The sequence below is a fragment of the Poeciliopsis prolifica genome, unplaced genomic scaffold (genome assembly GCF_027474105.1).
Source record: "Poeciliopsis prolifica strain line A6 unplaced genomic scaffold, Auburn_PproV2 SCAFFOLD023, whole genome shotgun sequence".
NCBI lineage: Eukaryota > Metazoa > Chordata > Actinopteri > Cyprinodontiformes > Poeciliidae > Poeciliopsis > Poeciliopsis prolifica.
Window position 1 is genome coordinate 1751757 of NW_026562398.1, and position 19606 is coordinate 1771362.

The 19606-nt window shown below is 38.1% G+C and overlaps 1 protein-coding gene across 4 annotated transcripts in view; it reads left to right on the plus strand.

Annotated features, from left to right (window-relative positions):
* Positions 1-19606, plus strand: part of nkain4 (sodium/potassium transporting ATPase interacting 4) — a 48408-nt gene that overhangs the window by 14638 nt on the left and 14164 nt on the right. For 3 of the 4 annotated variants that reach the window (XM_055046349.1, XM_055046352.1, XM_055046351.1), the window contains exons 2-4: positions 2454-2591; positions 5000-5080; positions 10621-10821. In XM_055046349.1, coding sequence (XP_054902324.1) covers positions 2454-2591; positions 5000-5080; positions 10621-10821 — 420 coding nt within the window. The remainder of the gene's footprint in view (positions 1-2453; positions 2592-4999; positions 5081-10620; positions 10822-19606) is intronic. The other variant, XM_055046353.1, reaches the window with a different exon arrangement.

Here is a 19606-nt window from a genome sequence, read left to right on the forward strand (position 1 = left end):
TTTAACATTTCCAAATCCAGTTTTGATCGGGAAGACAGTATTTCATAATGCTCTTATACTGGTCTTTCATAAGTCCGAATATCACGTTATGTTTTATCTTAAAACAACGGGTGGAATGACTTGCCGTGATGAAACGCCAAACCCCGATGGTGAAATCTTTAAATACTTTTGGATGGCTTTTCTGTCAAGAATCAGAGCGTGTTGCAAGACCAACCTCAGTCAAATAAATAAGAATAAAATGGAAGAAGAAATTATCATAGTTTCTTTTTGAAAATATTTTAGGGAAACAATTTCCCCTAATAGTGGGGAAGACTGACCTTCTGACATTCAAAGAAAATGATAATCCCCATACCTGCATTTCACCGTATGCATGAGCTACACATGGTCTTACTCTGTGAGATTCAGAAAGTGGAGATGACCTTTGTCGTTTAAGTTAGCTGTATATTTTTGGAACCATAGTTTTTTTTTTTTTGTTTTCCCTCCCTTATTTTTCCTTTTTTTCTGTCATCTTATGGTTTCTTGCAGAAGCGGCTATGCTTTATCTCAGTTTTACAGCAAAGGCATTCCTTCACTTTATTCAGCTAAATGCGCACTATGGCTCAATCACCGCATCCTCTGCTGCTTCACTCCCTACCTGTATAAATATTTTTTAATTATCACTCCGGATTCAATCATCTCCCTCCAATATCACTGCGTTCAAATTGCTGTCACCTGCTCTGCTACATGAGGATGAGCAGGGAGTGCTATGTGTGTGTGCGTGTTCAGTGGTGTGTGTTCCTACTTGTATCAGCAGAGACGACATTTCTTTCCTCCCTCATCCATCTTCAAACATTTGGCTGTAAGTGACATGTCAGGATGCGCTGAATGACACCGTTTCTTTGAGCACGCTAGTGCACAAACATAAACAACACACACTCTCGGGATGAAGTGGGATTGGATCGGAACAGGAATTTTAATTCAATGGTATATAACCTCTTTATGTATTTTTCCCTAAATGGTATGCTGATGGATTCTTTTTTCTTATGTTTTTGATTTCTGTTGTAAAAAATAATTTGCACTTAGATGTGGATTCAAATAAAAATGAATAAAGATGGGAGATTATCTTGTGCAAGGCTAAGGAAAAAGTAAATTGCAGTTTCTTTTCTGATGGAAAAACAAAAACTAAGATAAAACAGGCAACTCTGCAGCAACGAGTTCCACTGTGAATTTTTTTTCATTCTGCTATTGCTTGTGTGTGCTGCGTAAATGTGTGCATGTTGTCTTTTTTTCATAAAGACCTAAAATCAATGCAAGTTATGATAAACTTCATGTCCCATAAAGTTCCCAGAGTGTTTTCATCGCTGGGAGCCATTGACAGAAAGGTTAGAAATGATGATCTCTTCTTTAGCTCAGAATTACATCAATAAGTCTGTCGTTATTGGTTTAACAAAACTTCCAGTCCTCCCCTGTGGCTGCTTCCATCATTGGGAGCTAAAAAATTGGGCTGTTGCTGTTGAGTCTGTCTGAACAAGATCCTTGGCTTGTTCATAGAAACACATAGTTTCTTGAAATGACTTTTAACAATGTTATGTAGAGAAATGTTTATATATGCTCACTCACTCATTTTGACCTGCTGACACTTGGATAATTTAACATAATAAACCAAATAGTTTTCAGCAATGCATCCAATTTTGTTGAACTCATTCAGTTTGGATTTTTCCTAAACTATAAAAAAATCAACAAGTAAAACGTGTATCAACAACTTATTTGATTCAGATTTATTTTTAGATTTGGAGGGACTTTTATTTTTTCCCTGAAGGGGAAATAACTCTTTTGACTGACAGTAAAATAAAATTGAGGCATAACCACTGAAAACAGTTGGACTGAGGAAGCAGAAGCAGCAAAAGACATCGAAACATCGACATAGGCAACCTCATTTGAATTGAAACCATTATAAACGTCTAATAATGCTTTATGGTCCGTGTATTTTCACGCAGTTCGTTTTTTCGTTTGAAATGAAAACTGAAAATCTTTGATTTAATAAACGAAAAAACAAGTCTATTTCTGTTGTTTTATTTTTCATTTCAAATGAAAAAGCAAACTGCCAGAAAATACACAAACCCTTTATTCTTTTTAAAGTGTGAACTGAAAAATTTGCACAATGATTGCAGTAATTGTTTGTGGAATGAAGAAACATTTACACCTTTGAGTTTTGAAATCTCCACCCTTAAGAACCAATTTGTTTTTAAAAACACCTTCATCTGGAAATTAAAGTGTTGACAAAATTTTTTATAGTTTGTCTGGCATGTACGGTATACACTTTAGGACATCCTTAGGAAACACCCTCAAACATTCAAACAAATGGCCTCGGATGTCAGACCATAAACCAACAAAAAAATGTATTTGTAAAAAAATGTAATTATATATATGTAAACATATATTTTCTAATAGTCTTATATCTTTGCTTTCTTCAGGTGTTGGCCTTGGAGAGACAAGTGTTTGACTTCCTTGGTTACCAATGGGCTCCCATTCTTGCAAACTTTTTCCATATCATCATTGTAATCTTGGGCCTCTTTGGAACCATCCAGTACCGGCCACGATACATTGTTGTGGTGAGTAAAGCAAACTGGAACCCTACACTACCTAATAAAAGAAGTTCACCATTTTAATCCTTCAAATCACTCCTGATTAATAAGATCCTGATTAATAATGATCAAAAAACCTCTTAATTTCAAAGTAAAGACAGATTTCATCAAAAGTGAAATATTTAACATTGAACAAGTGATTGCTAAATATTCACCCCGTTGAAATCAATGCTTTCCAGACACAGATTCAACACCTGTGTCTGGAAAGCTTGTTTAGAGCCGATCCCCACGCAGTCTAACTGAGCTTGAACAGTTTTAGCAAAGAACGAATGGCGTTAAGCTGCAGTGTTTGTATATGACTGAGAGCTGTCCACACAGAATCCATGCTGTGTTCCAGCCGTATGTGCCTCTGCTAAATACTGACTTAAAGAGGGTGGATATTTATGTAATCTCATATTCTGTTAATATTTTTATTTATGTTGCCAAAATCGGTTTTCACTTTGACATTAAAGGTTTTTCCAATATTTTTGTCATAAAAGCCAATTTCCCCAAATTGTTTTTTATCCTGATCAATTTGTAAAAGCGACAAATAAAGGTTAATGATCAAAAAGGGGTGCATACTTTTTTTTGGTCTGTACATTTATTGGCTTCTTTACATGTAACTAAATGTTAATTCAGTTATATTGACATGGTTGCATCATGCAGTTTTGTCATCTAAAGATTTATCCCAATTAGATTTAAATTTGGGAAATTTGGAGACCATGACACTCACTCATGTTCGAGAAACCAGTCTGTTACTAACCATGATATTTAACAGAACATTGTTATACTGTGGTCATGAAGAGATGAACATGCTCAGCAGCAATACTCACTGTGGGATTTAAACCATGGTTAGCTGGTAGAGAGCTCAAAGTGTGCCAAGAAATATTCCCCACCTCATTACACAACCACCAGCCTGACTTGATCATACAAGGCAGAACGGATGGGGGTCTTCATGTTGTTTATGCCAAATTTTGCTGTTACCATTTAGATGTTCCAGTTGAAATCAAGGGAACAGGCAAACATTTTTTTTCCAAACTGTTTTCATGATCCTGTCTGAAAGGGAGGCTCAGTTTCCTGTTTTTGGCTGACAGGAGTGGCAGCCGGTTGTTGATGTCAGCCCTCTGACACCAACAAGGCATTTTCCTCTACACAACCGCCACTTCCTGGATGTTATCTCTTTTTCTGACCTTAGAAGTGGTCAAGTTCAGTAGATAATTCAGTGGCCTGAATGTTTTCTTGATGATTTTTATTCATGTTTTTCTTTGTGTTTTTCAAACAGTTCTGCATTAGCACTAAGCTCTCAGGCTGTGTGCACAGAGTTCTGTAGGTTTTGTCACTTTCCTGTGAAACTGCAGACTGTGGTGAAATGTTTTGTGGATTGTGAAAAGCTATTAAATGACTGTAATCCCCTGGTAATTTGGGCTAATTAAAGCGGGTGAAACCTTGGTTGGGGGACTCAGGAGTTAATCTGATTTAAACTTTGCTTTGAGTTCCTAATCAGAAAAAAAAGCACATGATGCAGTGTTTAGGATATACTGTGAATTATTAGGAAAGAGCTTTTACATGCTTCAGCTTTTATTTGACACTTTTCTATTTATAATAGGCATTAAAACGCATATTTTGAGCACAGATGGCGATGCTAATAACAGGAAAATATTGGAAAAGGGGAGAGGAGAGTAAATAAAACGAGGCAGGAAAGATAAAGAAGCCTACAGTGAAGCTACACCGGATAAGCCGCAGAATCAGAGGAAGCATGAGGTGAAAGGAGGAGCGGAAGGAGGGAAAGTCGAAGCTATTCTCTCATGTCAAGTGGAAAATAGGAGAACTTGAGCTAAGGGGCTTTGCGATTCAACACGCATGTTTTTATGGTGCTGCAGCTTTGTCCTTTGCTCTCACTCTGACACTTTAAGTACATATTTCATCATGAGTCAGAGGATTTCACAACCTCTCCTCTGACGACTCTGTCAGTGAATACCACCCAGTACCACTCTGTGTCTGTCAGCACTTGGCTGTCTGACTGTACAATTTTCTAAATGGTTGAGTCGTGAACTTCAGTCGGCCTCAGCAGTTTAAAAAGCCACAACTCCCACAGGATTGACACAGAATGGCTAAACTTACTGGAAACTTCATAAATGTCAGGTCGTGTATATGTAAATGGCAGGTCTCTGTCTGTATACATTAGGTCCCAAATGTGCACAGGTGTCTCCGAAAAACTGTCTTTTTGTGATGTCAAAAAATAGAACAATGAGAAATTATTTTGAAACATTTTCTGCCTTTGATTAGACATGTATCCTCTTAAGTTGAACCTAATTGATTCAGCATGTCACTTTGGTTTAGGTTCAGTTAGTTTCTGCTAAATGTGTTGTCAACTAATCGTTGCGTCTCTTCTGCAGTACACTGTTTGGGCCGCACTTTGGGTAGCCTGGAACGTCTTCATTATCTGCTTTTATCTGGATGTTGGAGGTCTGTCAAAGGTGAGATTTCTAACATTTCGGCAAGGCTTTTATCTCATCGTATTAGGTCATGAATAGGTCCTTTAGGTGCAATCTGTACTGTGTGTCTGTTTCCTTGAGCTCATGACTGCAAGCTCGGTGAGTGGGGATGAGGGTCGGCGGGGTAAACATGATGTGTCTTGCTATGTTGAAGAGCTTTGACTAAAGCTTTTAGGCCTCAGTTACAGTAAATCTGATAATTTCTAAATGAAATTTTGATCTGCTAAAGAAGAAACGCATGTAAACAATAATGACTGACTTGTCAAATGTTTAGGTGACATTGAACATTGCTGAAGACTTTTTTGTATTAGGCATAATTTCCAATTCATCCCTTATTATAAAATTCCTGTCATCAAGTTTGGACAGATCCAACAAAACTGAGATTTAAGAAAGAAACAATCACCTTTGCAAATCACTTTGAAAAACCAAAACTTATTATTTAATTTTTGCTATCAACCAGCATTAAATAATAATTCCTACAGAGAATTTCTTAAGCTTTACAAATCATCTGTTATTCTTAAGAAATAAATTGCTCTCGATCTCGGAAAAACCACACCATCAATTTAGCTTTCAACAGAGATTTTTTCAAACCTGTCTTTGTTTACAATTATGCAAAGACAGTCATCATATCATCACAACTTTGGAGTCAGAATATGTTTTAAAGATAAGCGCAAATATCTTTTTAAGAATCAGATTAAGTAAGCACACCTTCCTGAAAGTTTCATCAAGCTTTAAACTACAACATTTCTAATAAAACATATACCCACTGATGATTGTTACTATACATGAGGCTTGGAGACAAGGATTAAGCAACATTGCTGTCGAAGGAGAAGTTTCTGTGAATTTTAAGAAAGAAAAAAAGCTAAAGTAAGAGGATTTTTTTTTTCTTGGAAAGGACTCAGAATAACCCAGACTTTATGACACAGTAGCTGTTTGTTTGATTGCTGCAAGACAAACGTAAGGTTTTACTTCCAAAAACAAGCTGAGATATAATTCAGATTTATTCTCACTGAATATAAACCGTAGTTATAATTAAATATGATTCTCTGCCACAGAGTTATTTTAACTTCCATTATGCCTGAAGGAATGACCGTGAGTATAAGTGCAGTCAAAGCAAACACAATTATAAGCAGTGTTCTTAGGAATCCAAACAGCAGACAATAAATGACTCTGTGGAATTTATGGAGAAGCCAGAAAGGAAATATCTCTACTTTTATGTTTTCTGGTGTGTTTTATTGCACATTGGAGGGCGGGATACATATACCCCCTACTAGATTTATAATGGAGGAACATTTAACTAAACTAAAAATATCCTGTCTCCAAAGCTCTATTAACACACTGTTAATTGCACATACAATGCAAAAGTATTTTGACATTTTTGTGCTGTTAAAATTACAAACTTAAATCTCTTTCATTGTTTTGTTTTTGTCATAAATAAACATAATTGTTATTATACATACAAATAAATTGAAACATATGACATGCATCTAGAGCTACAATGAAACTGTTTATATCAAAACTTGTATGTTTGAATTGCCTAGTCAAAGTCCAGACATAAATCCCTTTGAGAATATGTTGCAAGACTTGAAAACTTCTCTCCACAGACAAACTTGAAATAACTAAACTTGGATGATTTTGATAATAAGATGTGAACCTCAACATGTGTAAAGCTGGTGGATTTATATCTCAAAAGATGCACAGCAGAAGTTGTGGCAAATGATGATTCTACAAAGTATTGATTCAAGGAGTAGAAATTCAAAAATGCATCCAACACTTCAGGTTTTTATTGGTAAGACAAATATTGAATATTGTCCTAATATATCAAATTTCAATAAAAAAAATTAAAAAAAACAATTTAATTTTGTTGTGAGTAAATGTGTGAAAAGTTAATGGAGCATAAATACTTTTGATGAGCAAATTATTACATAATAGATATAGGCAAGTAGCTAATTTTATCCGGTTTCCCTCCTTCTTTTCTTCCCTAGTCATTCTGTTCACTACTCCTCTCCTGTCCTTTTCACTGATGAATATCTCACCCAACAATCAACTGACCACTGAGAATAATACATTCATGTTGGCAACATTCATCTGACACCTGCTCAGACAGCCAAAATGAGTTTCAGAAACACCTTCCCAGATTACGTGGAGTTTGTCATTGCGTGATGATCCTTGGCTTCATCGAGTGTGTCTGCCTGTCTGTCTTTCTCCTCTCATATCTATGGGTGTGTATGTATGTGTGTGTTCCTTCTAGAATAATGATGCTTGTAGGGGCCAGCTGCTTGGGGCCGAGACTGAGCATTAACCCGACAGATGGAGCCAGCTTGGGCTCAGAGCTCTGCATATGGTGGCCAGGAGGAAAGCTGGCTAATGGAGTGCACAAACACACGCACACACACACACATGCACGCACGCACACAGCCCAGGCGCATAGAAAAATCAAACTCGACACTTGACAGTCCTTAGGAGAGGATCCCCCAACACATTATATCACAAAACAAGTGAGCTAATTCTTTCTGGATCACCTTGACTGATGTTGACAGGAGAGACCAGAGGCGGTGTATGTACCTGTATGTTTGTGTGAGCTTTGTGTGCTGGCCCGGCCTGCAGAGTTAGGGGACAGGTTGTCACAGAGTCATATGCCACATTCGCTGTCACCTCCCATTGATCTCTCATACCTTCCCCCACAGTGCAAGACAAATAGAGCCTTGCTGCTCCGCACACACCTTTGATTTATACAGGCTCCGTCCATCGACCTCTTGTATTCAATGTCTATAAAACTCTCCACACATTGACCGCAGCCGTTACTACTTTTTGTTATCCTGATTCTTGGAAAAGGACTGCTTGTTTTCATAATGATATATATTCCAAAAACACTACATAAAAACAACCTGTATCATTCTTTTTCCCTTTTTTTTTCTTTGCAGAGAAAAAATGTGGATGCATTTAGCTAAGCATCCAGTTAACTTTCATTTTTTTCTGTATTTCAGATAGTTTGTTGTTTACAACTTTAGTTATAATACCTACTTATAATACTGGTAAGCTTAGAATAAAATGACCCAGTATACTGCATAAAGGTATGATACAATGATGCACATTAGACATACTCTGATCAATAGTTTTGTGTCACATTTCTAGGTTTTGGAAAGCTATAACCTGCTTATATTGAATTTAGGTGCTTCCCAGTCCTCCATAGGAACTACTGCAAATGTCATTAGATTTAGTCTGAAACAACCTCAGGCTTCACTCACGCTCTTTTTTAGGAACAGCATAGTTAAAGTAAGTTATTTATTAAATGTAATTACAATTAAATTAAATTAAAGTAGGCAGAATCAGATGAGACTATAACATCCATTTAGGTCCACAGGTGGTTTCTTCTCCCTGCGATGAAACAGAACTTGATTTATTATATCTTTACACAAAACAACTTTGTAATTGTAATTCCTTGTCATTTGATGTTTAGAGTTGGAGACAAATATTTAAGTGGTGATATTTTTAGCAACTTCTTGAAATATGAATGAATTTAAAATAATGAGTTTGCCTAACACTACCAGACTTAGCTTGAGCCTATGATATTGATGAATTGATTTGCGCTTGTGAGCGGAGGCGAGTACTGCCACTCCTGGCAGTGAGTTGCCAAAAACCCTTCTCAGTATTGACTGCTGATGCACTGCAGTCATGAGTGTACCTTCCATAGAGATGATTTCCCAGCCTCACAGTATCAATCAATGATATCTGTCAAGTCATTAGACCTCGCTGGGCTACTCTGACCTTAAGTCGTCCTTGTAGATTGTGACTGTGAGACAAATGACCAAAGGGCAAAAGGAAGAAAGTAAAAGACAAAGAATAATGATAGATCATTAGCAGGAAGATGATAGGTCTCACACTTGACAAATGTTAGATTTTATTTTTTAACTTTTTGCTCTGAGCCATTTTTGAAAGTAGTTTCAACCTTTATCATTTAGTTTACTGTTGATGCCTATTTGTGGGCTGATAGGAATCAGGGATGCTTCCTGACAGACCTCTGTTCTTTTAATAATGCATGTCTTGTCACTGAGGAGCAGATGCGGGTTGAGATGCTGTATTGGGATATTGATCAGCATCAGTTTCTGACGGCCTGTGCACATGGGCTCATGTGGCTGCTTCAAAATGAATCTCACCATTGTGTATGAGGGGAACTAACATGTTTAAAAAGCTGGGCCTAATACTTATATCACATTTGTGACATAGCCGCATTACGTTTTAAACCTCAGTCCTACACAACTGGTCTGTTCAGAGCATGTCACATCCCATTAATTTTATTAACTATATATTTTTTAAATCACTTGTCACGGTTGTCTAACTTTGCTGCTCTTTATTTTATTTCTCTTTTTGGGGTGAAGGTCTAAGTAGTCTTCTATTCACAGTAAGATCTGCGGCTCTCTCATTAATGGCACCCTTTGGGGGGCCTGCTCCTTCAGCCATTAAAATACATGAAATTATTTGACGTTCTGAAGTGGGATGCATCGTGGTCTCACAGAAAGTAACCCACGGTCCACACAGGGATCTCTGTTCCCTACTCATTACACATGCATAAACACAATTGAAATCTTGCTCAGGTCACAACTGATAGATACTTTGTATTTTATCATATGGATAATTGGGTGCTCCTAGGCCACCCTGGGCAACAACACATATGGGGCCGTATCAATAACCACCGCTAGCTACCTCTCACTCAATAACGAATGAATATAAGTTCAATTCATGGGCCTTTATTAGATTCTAATGTTACAATACCCTACAGTAGATTTTGGGTGTAAAGACAATGAAGAGTTTCGAGTACTATGTGTATATTTCATTGGCATGCAGAGAATTTGAAATATAACGGCTTAATAATTATCAGATCCAAACAATCATCATGCACCATGATACTGCAGCAAATTGTGCAGCTCTGCTCCTGGCTAATCTTTCCTTGTTACAGTTTAGGTATACAAATCAGTGGCAGAAGTGCAAAGTATGATGGGACAATAGTGGCAACGGTGGTAGGAGTTTGCCCTGCAATTAGCGGGTTGCCGGTTTGATCCCCCCTCCACCCATCTTTTCTGTTGTGTCCTTGGAAATTTTAGTGTATGTAAAGTTATAAATGTGTAGAAAATATTGAAATATTTTATTTTTTTCTGCCATTTAGCAAATAGAAATATTAGCTATCCTAACCAAACTAATACAGAAAAACTTTAGTCTGAGTTAATGTCTGACAGAGAAGACAAAAGTTTATGACGTGTATGTAAATAACTGGATTCTGCCATGTATGTCGAGGCAATTAGGACCTTGAATGTCAACTGATGAATTAAATAAAGTGTAATAATTAGGTAAATATATGCAATTGCTTATTCTCGCCTTGCATGATCGCAACATTCTTTAATGGTCATACACTTAATATCCCTTCATGAACAACTTGGTGCTCGTTCTCGATAAAAAATTATGTGAATATGTCTCATAAATAATAGAAACCACACAAAAAGGTTAACGTGTTTCTTTTCTTCCAGGAAAGTGATCTGCTGACATTTAACATATCGGCTCATCACTCCTGGTGGAGCGAGCACGGTCCCGGCTGTGTGAGGAGAGAGATGCCACAGGCCCCCGGAGTCCGCACCACAGAGAGCCACTCCTACATCTCTGTCATGGGCTGCTTCATGGACTACCAGTACATCGAGGTCATGCATAGCAGCGTGCAGATCCTTGTTGCTGTGAGTACGGTAGACCTACAGAATAGCACAAACACTCATGGGAGTACACCAAGGGCATGGCTCCGTGTTATTGGATCGTGTCACATGCAGATGGATTTATGAGCATGAAAGGCGAACATAATAGAAACGGTGGGGGATGATTTTCCAACAAGTTCTTTGGAAAGGACACACACCTTAAAAACTTCTCTGGTATTTTGTCTCTACCAGCCTTCCTTCCTGTGCTCCGGTCAGTAAATGGGAAAGTGAACAGTTGTTATGTCTGGCTCACGCTCAGACCTGCCAACAGCTAACAGGTTTTTACCAACAATGGAAAGGCTGTTATTGTCCTCAATTTACATCCCACTGTCAATACAACAGAAGCTCTCATCCTGCCAACATTTTTATCTGCACACACCCATGTGCATGTATGTACAATTAGACCCATCCTTTTTGGTGCCAAAGCACTTTCAGCTAGCAGAACTCAGATTGCTTTAGTTTTAGAGGCAGAGATGTAAATGTCTCTGCCATATAACTGCACAAGACGGCAAAAAGTTTAAAAAAGACAGACATGACCTGGTTTTGGTGTGAATTGGTTTTTACTCTTCCCATGCAATCTTGGTATAATTTAAGCTTTAGAGAGCATTGGGAATGTCTACTGGGAGAGGCACCAAACAATAAAAATCACTCAATTGTATCCGTCATTCCATCATCCCCATAAAGAAAAAGCCTCATTAACTGTTTAGCTTCTTGGCTTTGAACTTGTTTGTTTCCACTCTTGGACTCCACGTCTTGCTTCTGAGGGGATGGCTGCACCATTTGGCTGGTGACTCACAGGTTATTGTTGAGCTAAGCAATCACCTCAAATTTGAGGAGTGCTCATACTATGAAGAGCAGGCAAATTGGGACTGTAGTCCCTCAGTATGTAGTGTTATTTTCCTGGTTTGCTAATTTCCTAAACAAGTCAAATATAAAGTAAATTGAATGTTTTCAATTTATCATTAAGGTTTTAGTTTGCCTCTTTTTCGTCAGGCTGAAAAACAAAAAATACATTCTTTGTTCTCAGAAATGAGATTTTCCAATTTCCACTATGTGAACTCCAAAATACATTGTTGTTAAATAGTTTTGCTATTAGCTGTTAGCATCACAACAATTAGGAAAGCTCAATAATGGATTTAGCTTAACTGATAAACGTGACATCATTCCCAAATCCCAAAGTTACAACGCCTACAACAAATCAAACGCTCCGATAAATCCCCAGCACGTTGTCAGATAGAAGAAGTCTGAAATCTATACGACTGAATAGCTGGGAAATTGATTGTAAATTGATATCCATTATAGATCCCCGGCAGCATGAGGTAACAAGCCCTTACTTTACTCTCAATTCGTCTGGTTGGCAAAATAGCTCTATTACATAAATAAAGCATCAAACAAACAGAAAACAGCAGAGGGTGTAAACAATGCATCAAAACTCCATGATGCCTTTGTGCATGTGGGTGCAAAATAAGGCTTGGTAAGAAGTCATAGTCAAAACATGTCAACGACTCTGGCAGACAGTTAATTGGTGGAGAGACGTCAGGAATTCAAAAGTGAAGCCTTTCAGAACTCTAGATACATAGAGTGCTTTTTACTAAAGTTATATGTTAATCTGTTTTTTTTTCAATTAAGATTTCTTCTTCTTCAAAAAGCCTTACCTAATATCAGTTGTGCTCATGACAGTTTGGTCCTTCTTGCCAACACATGTTGAGTTATCTGGCCATTATCAGCATAAATTTTTTTTTTTTTTTTCTCTGTCTGTAGACTACAACTCTCACTGAGGAACAATAGTCCCAAAGCACTTAGAGGCACATAGAGAACACCTTATTACCTCTTGCCAGTCAATGCAGGTCTTTTGGTAGCTTTGACACCCACTGAGGTGTGCAGAGACTGGACTCCGGTGTTGGATAGTCAATCTGTTAGACAGTCAAACAGGTTTAAAAAGGGATTAAGGCTTTAGAACATCAGCTACAACCAAACACAGCCTGTGTGTGTCTTATAGATGGAAAATGTATCTCTCTCTCTTTTTCTTTTCAACCTCTGACTCAAATGGCTAATGCGCTCTTTCTTGGTAGATCACACAACAGCAGGTGAGGACACTTGATTTGATTGGGTGGCAGTTGCTGACAAATATATCTTCATTTGGGTTGATTCACCTTCACACCACACTGTTCTTTGAAGGGTGTCAGACTCATCCAGTCACAACAGCTGTTTGTTCGAAGCGCCATCACAAGACGCTGCCACATAGCCTTCCTGTTGCCTTTAAAGCTCTGTGTTGCACCTCTGTTTTGCGCCTGTTTTATCTTGTCTTTGCCTGGGCGATACAGACCTACATTTAGTTAACATACAAATGTTCATGCTTTGTGCGTTTGATTGCAGTGGACCGTGGGGGACCTCAGAACACATGCAGACGATGAAAAATCTCTGTCGAATATGCATATATTCCACATTTTATTTTTAAGTGACCGGCCTGGTTGTTTTGTGCCTATGGAATAAGAGAAGATATCAGAAAGTCACAACAGAACATATTAGGATAAGAATCTGAAGAAAAGGGGAGTTGATCCTTTTGATTTTTCAAGGTCACATGGAAAGGCCATAAAACATTTAGTTTGGACTCCAAGGAGTACGGTTCATTAGGCTGAAAAATGTGAATACGTTAGCCAGTGATTTTCTCATCCGACTTCTCCAGGTTTACAATCCAGAAGAAAGAGATTCCTACGTGAAGCCTTGAATTCAGTCAAGTCTGAACTGTTTTGTTGCTTTGTCGTGCCGGGGGCAACGCTCAGGCAAAGCAATTTCATAATCTAGAAGGATGAGCATGAAGTAGAAGCATCGTTTTCTAACTTAGATACTGAATTATTCATCACAGAAGGGAATATTTTCCTGCATCACTGCTTTTCTTCTTTGTTGCTTTTACTGGATCCAAACACACGCACACACAAAATCTACCTTCCTCCAATCATGGTTTTCTCTTCTTCAAAGCTAAATAAAACAGCTGAGTGTGAGGTAACATTTCCAATGAGATGGAGGGAAGGACAGTTTGAGGGAAGGAACAGAAGCAGTGCAAGAGATGAGATTCAACTTACATCTGTAGACATTACTCAGAGACACTGATGGGAGCAGGGAAACATGCGCGAGAGTTGTCAGGGCTGCTTGTTTTTCCCAGCAAGCAGCTGGAGAAGGTGCTCTAATACATTTAGATTATTGTATCATTTAACTCTGGATGTAGCTGCCAGAGGCTGTGCTTTATACTGCAGCAGTTCTATTTCCTGAAAAAAACCTGCATCGGCTGAAAGTTAAGAAAAAAATAAAAAATAAAAAAACCCGACAGCCTCCATATCGCTCTCATTCCATTACTCATTTCCTCTGTTTGCATGTTTTTTTCCCCTCCCCTCATCACAATCTCTCTGCTCGGTGTCTTCCTGTCTCCTCTTTCCTCTCTGCATCCCAGTCTTTTTGACCCCCTCATCCCTGTCAAATTTCCACCAACTCAAATAACAAAAGTGACGGTTTAGTTCTTTTTTTAACTAGTTCGATGTCACTTTGACTGTTTTCTCAGTTGAAGTAGCTCTCTGTTACACGTCGTCTGCTGTCGGAGGTGGGGGTAGAGGGGCGTGCCCCATTGGTTAATTACAGAGTGAGAAGAGGTCACTGTGCATTTTGTGGTCACTATGGTTCAGCAGCATAAAAACAGCATGATCACCCCACCCATCTTATCATCCGTTTCAGAGGTCAGGGTTCTTCTTTTGATGAGTCCATTAGTCCTGTTGTTTTGGAGCTCTCGTGCTGAGGAACCAGCACCACTGCACTGTGAGCCATCGACATTGATCTTTGATGTTACTGTTTTGAAAAATAAAACTAATTTTCACCCAGCATCTATCTTTCGCCTCTAGTTCTATAGGAGAATAAAGCACAACTATAACATTTCAGCATGTTTGCTTACGTTTTACAGCACCTGCTTCAAAGGATTCCCAGATCCAGTGATGGAAAAAATAAGGATGCAGCCGTGAAAAAATTATTTGGGCTGTTTGCAGAAGCACAGAGACTGAGACACGGTTCCTAATACAGAGAACTAAGGTTATATTTCAAGGATTTTCTGACCAAAATAATTTATTTAGAGATGGTCTGATGCAATTTCTTTGAGGTCTAGATCTTATATCTGAATTTAAACATCTGTCAGTATAGTTTCCAATGCAGAAACATCTTCCTGATCATTTAGAGTCATTTTGGATTATGGTGTATATATTAAATATAACATGCTGGTATTGCATTGGACACCGCTTTGAATTCTCTGCTGCCTTTGTTCTTTACACCTTAGCTTAAACAAGGCGTTTATTGGTGAATTTTTCAGATCCTTGTGTCAGTGACTTCTAAAACACTTCCAGATTATATACATTGTGGTAATGATCATTGACAGCAGAATGGAATAAAATAAATTTCTGCAACCCATGTAGCCCCCCTTCTGCTAACAATTTTTTTGCCTTTTTTTCCCAATATTTTTGGCAGAATTTTCACTAATAAAATCCAGTCCTCTCCTAGTCCTGTAACTAACATGAATTTCTGGTCCAATTCATGTTAGTTGCAGCAACATAGGACCATGTGGAACCAGTGGATGCAGAATGATTTCAGTATCAAAAGACACTGATAGTGACCTGGATTGGTCCCATTTTTATTTATCTGTTTTGGCTCAGATTAGTTTAGCTTTAACATTTGTAATTTCTTAAACCTCTGAGAGAAACCACAGAGCAAACAGAATAGAAAGGGAACCATAAAGCTATCAAACAAGCAGCCTGCAAGACAAGAAGTCCATCTTGAGTTCATTACAGTGTTTTGCTTCTCATTCAGCCTCGTAGGTTTTAGGAACAGGGAGCTTTAATTTCCCCTTGTCTTTTTATCAAAGCTTATTTTTGACAAGTTGTGCTTTTTCTGTCAGCATTTGTATGCCAGTTTCACTTTGTTTAATGCAGAAAATGCAAATTAATACCAAAAACCCCAACATACATGACTCTCTATAGACTGTGTGTGGGCCTACTTTGATTTTGGAGAAGAATAGCGTTGAGGAGAACAGGTGAATGTGGTCTCTGCAGTCCCTGCCTCATCAAGGGTTGTCATTAAACATGCAGGTGCTCAGACACAAGCACATACTTCTAATTTTCTGTCGATGCTTGCTGCCTTATTTTCAGGCAGGAAAGTCTTGTGTAATTAACCTACAGGCCATCTGCACCACACCTCTCTGTAAAGGGCCATTCCTCTGCTCTGAAATGTGATGTGTTGTATCTGCAAATTTCTTTCATTACATTACATGCAGAGTTGTCTTCTGACACCAGAGCCCCAATCAATAGTGCAGTAATTAGCTTGCAGCTCGACTCACATTTTTGTCACTTACCGTTGGCCATATAACAAACGCTCACAGACTTAATGCTGGAGTGATTATGAAGTTAACACAGCACATAATAGTCGTTTGGTCTATAATCAGATGTTTTTAATCCTTTTGTAATAAAATTAAACATTTAAAGCTAACATAAATTATCATAAGGTAGTGACACACGCAGTGGACTAACACTTTTTACTGAATGTGGGTTTTTAAAGGTAGCTATACATCTTTTTGGAGCTGCGCTGTGGCTGTGAGCCTGATCTTCATTAGCCTATGCAAATACATGTAACCTTTTTTTTCACACTCAGCAGCTGGTTCAATTCCCACTCCCTCACAAAGACAACGCTACAGACTTAATTTTCTTTTCTGAAGGCAGAAACACAGAAGAAGCTAATGCAATTCTAATCTTGCATTAGATTTTCCTTTGCTCTTACATTTTTGCAAAAGCAGAAAGACAAAAAAAATGATTTTTTAAAGTTTTTTTTTCTCTTATTTTCATAAAAATTGCCATCATAAAATTCTGTAAGACCAGGAAAGAGAGTTGTGCTTATAGTCTTTCACCAAGTAAGATGAGGAAGCAGAGACAGCTGAATAGAAAGATAACAGGGAGGCTTAACGGGTCGTGGGGTCAAAGAAATGCCTCTGTTAATAAAACAGGAGGAGCTGCAGAGAGCAAGAGAAAAAAGTAACTGATTGGCAGTCAAATGATTTGGCTTCATTGTTACAGAGAGTCACAGGGGACATGAAAAGGCTTTATGAGCTTAATTAATATGACATTAATTTCTAAAATGATCTCCATGCTCCCACTGTGAAATGAGTACGGTAGATCAGCGATAGAAGCTGATGAAAACGTGTATTTTTGTTTGAGAGAGACCTGTTTTATTATTCACTTTCGCAGAATCTTACCAAGCAATCAGCCTGTGGACTTGTGACTTGTTATTGAGAACAGTGACCTGTATTAGCTTCGCCCTATGGCAGTATACCACCTAATGGACGCTCCTCTGATCTTGTTAGCTCCCTGCGGATGACACTAACTATCAAGCTGTCAGCAGTCATAAATAGACGATTGAGAGATGGAGAAGGGTTTCTTATAGCTGAGCTTTGTCAGGCACACTGGTACACAGGGAAGCTTTCCCTCATTAAAAGAACAGATAGTATAGTTTTAGAACAGTTGGGATTAAGATGCTATGGTGATTTAGAGCTTCAAAAAAGCCATAATATTCTTGTTTTGTCATTTTGTTTTGTGCTCTTGAATCTTTACTGTGCTGTAGTTGATGGTATATTTATTTTTGTTCCCATAGGTTCAAAACAGAGAAAGTGATCTCATCTTGCTGCTCTAAAATATTCAAATCAGCTTTTCTGACTGTATTACACCCGGCTCTTGACAAAAAACACAAGATTTTGTCGAGGAGATCAAAGCAAGATCATTTCTTACATTATTTAAGAGGTAACTAAGAATATAACTTTTTCTATTTTATAGTTGTTTATTTTAAGAGAGTAAATGTTTCACAAAAGCCTTATCAACTTCTTTCAAAATCAGGAGTAGAGACGGTTGGAGAGAAAACTCTACCAGAACAATTTATGAGATTTAACAAAATAAAAAAATAAAAAAACACAGAAGCAATGGTCCAGGACTGCTTTCTATGTCATAGAAAAAATATACTTTTATGGCAGCAATGGCTCTTTCAGTATTTTCATCTCAGAAAGAAACCCAGCAAAATAGTCATGTTTTAGTCTCCAAAAGTCCCCTGTAACTGCAGTAAAATTCAGTAAAATTGTTGCTGTTCTTTTAAAGAATAGTTTCTAGCGAAATATTGTGACAAAGTTAACAGCACATCAGCCCAATGAGAAGCTTTTGACTAGTTCCATTTCAAAACGTCTTTATTTTCTTTCAAAGATAACGGTCTCACACAGATACATGCAGTGTCCAACATGAAAACACTCAACCTCTTTCTGGAGCCCATAACAACGCCTTACGTCTATTTTACCAAACAGTCACATGCCGATAGCAACTGGACAGCACTTTGTGACACAAATCTCTCTTTGATGAGGAATATTCAGGCATTTTAACACTGCAAGATCCATTCTCTCTGAAGACAAGATTTTGTTGCAGTCATTTCAGTGTAATCTACCGTAAACAGCCAGATTTTCTGAAGCCTCCTTTGGCTGAGATGAGAACAGCCCTTGGAAGAACATTGCACACCTCAGATGCAGAGCAGCAGCAGAGAAACGGCCCTGTGAGGCCCACTTGGTGGTTTGTATTTCCCAAAACCTTAATTAAACACAGAATGTTGACTTTTATTATCTGCTCTATTTCACTGTATGTTTATATTACATGAATAAGTTGCTGAGGCAGTTTTTTAACTACACATTGTTTATCTCAACCCCAGGCAAAACAAGAGTGTGCTCAATAAAACCCATGCAAGCAGCCACTTGCAGAGGAGCCGCACGCAGACACTCTCACTAAACACACGCGCCTCATGCTGTTAACACCATCTTGTGTTTGACACTAGCTTTATACATATGCTAATTCACCTCCATTTCACCACCACTGTAATGGATGGGGTGAGACCAGCAATTAGATACTGGAGAGCACAAATGTGTCTGAGGGAAGCTGCAGAAGATGTGCAAATTGTTTTATTTATTGGGTATGATGCGAATTTCATTCAGAAATAAAACATCAGTCAAGCAGAAGCAAAACATCAGTTAAGCTTCAATAAATAAAAAAAAAAGATTTAATATAGAACAAAACTCAAACGATTGAAACAGGAGTTTCTGTCATTATAAGTATATTTCAACTTCTGTACGTTTCACATAAGTGGGAATAATAAGGTGCAGCTATAACCCCTCCTTGGTTTGTGTTTGTGAGGAGGGCAGCGTGCCTGTCCCTCTTTTAATTGGCATGGCTGGGTGCCAAACGATGGATGGATGGTTTGGTGGAGAGACTCAATGTGTCTGCTTCAGAGTTGATGGCGGCCATCTGCCGGTGCCACGGGCTATTCTCAAGGCTGTGTGTTTGTCCACAGATGTGTCCTCCTGCTTTGTGCTTTCTAGTGCGTTTATGCAGACATGCAGCTACTGCGGCAGCCAACCCTCAGAAACTTTGGAGCACAAATTAGTTTCATGATTGCAATGAAGCCTGGATTGCTCTCTGTGTGATTCTTTTTGTTTTGTTTTTTTTTTGTTTTTTTTTTTGTAATAGTGATTCAGCGGTAAGTGATCAAAACTGACAAGTTTCCCGTTTTCTTCTGCCAGTTGAAGAAAACAGCAGAAGATTGCTAACCTGAAGATCAAATACATCAAAACTAAAAACTTACACCTTTCAAAATCTGTAAATACATAAACAAACAATATGCTCTTTAAAGTACTTTTTCTGAGGATTAGTAAACATCGTAAAAA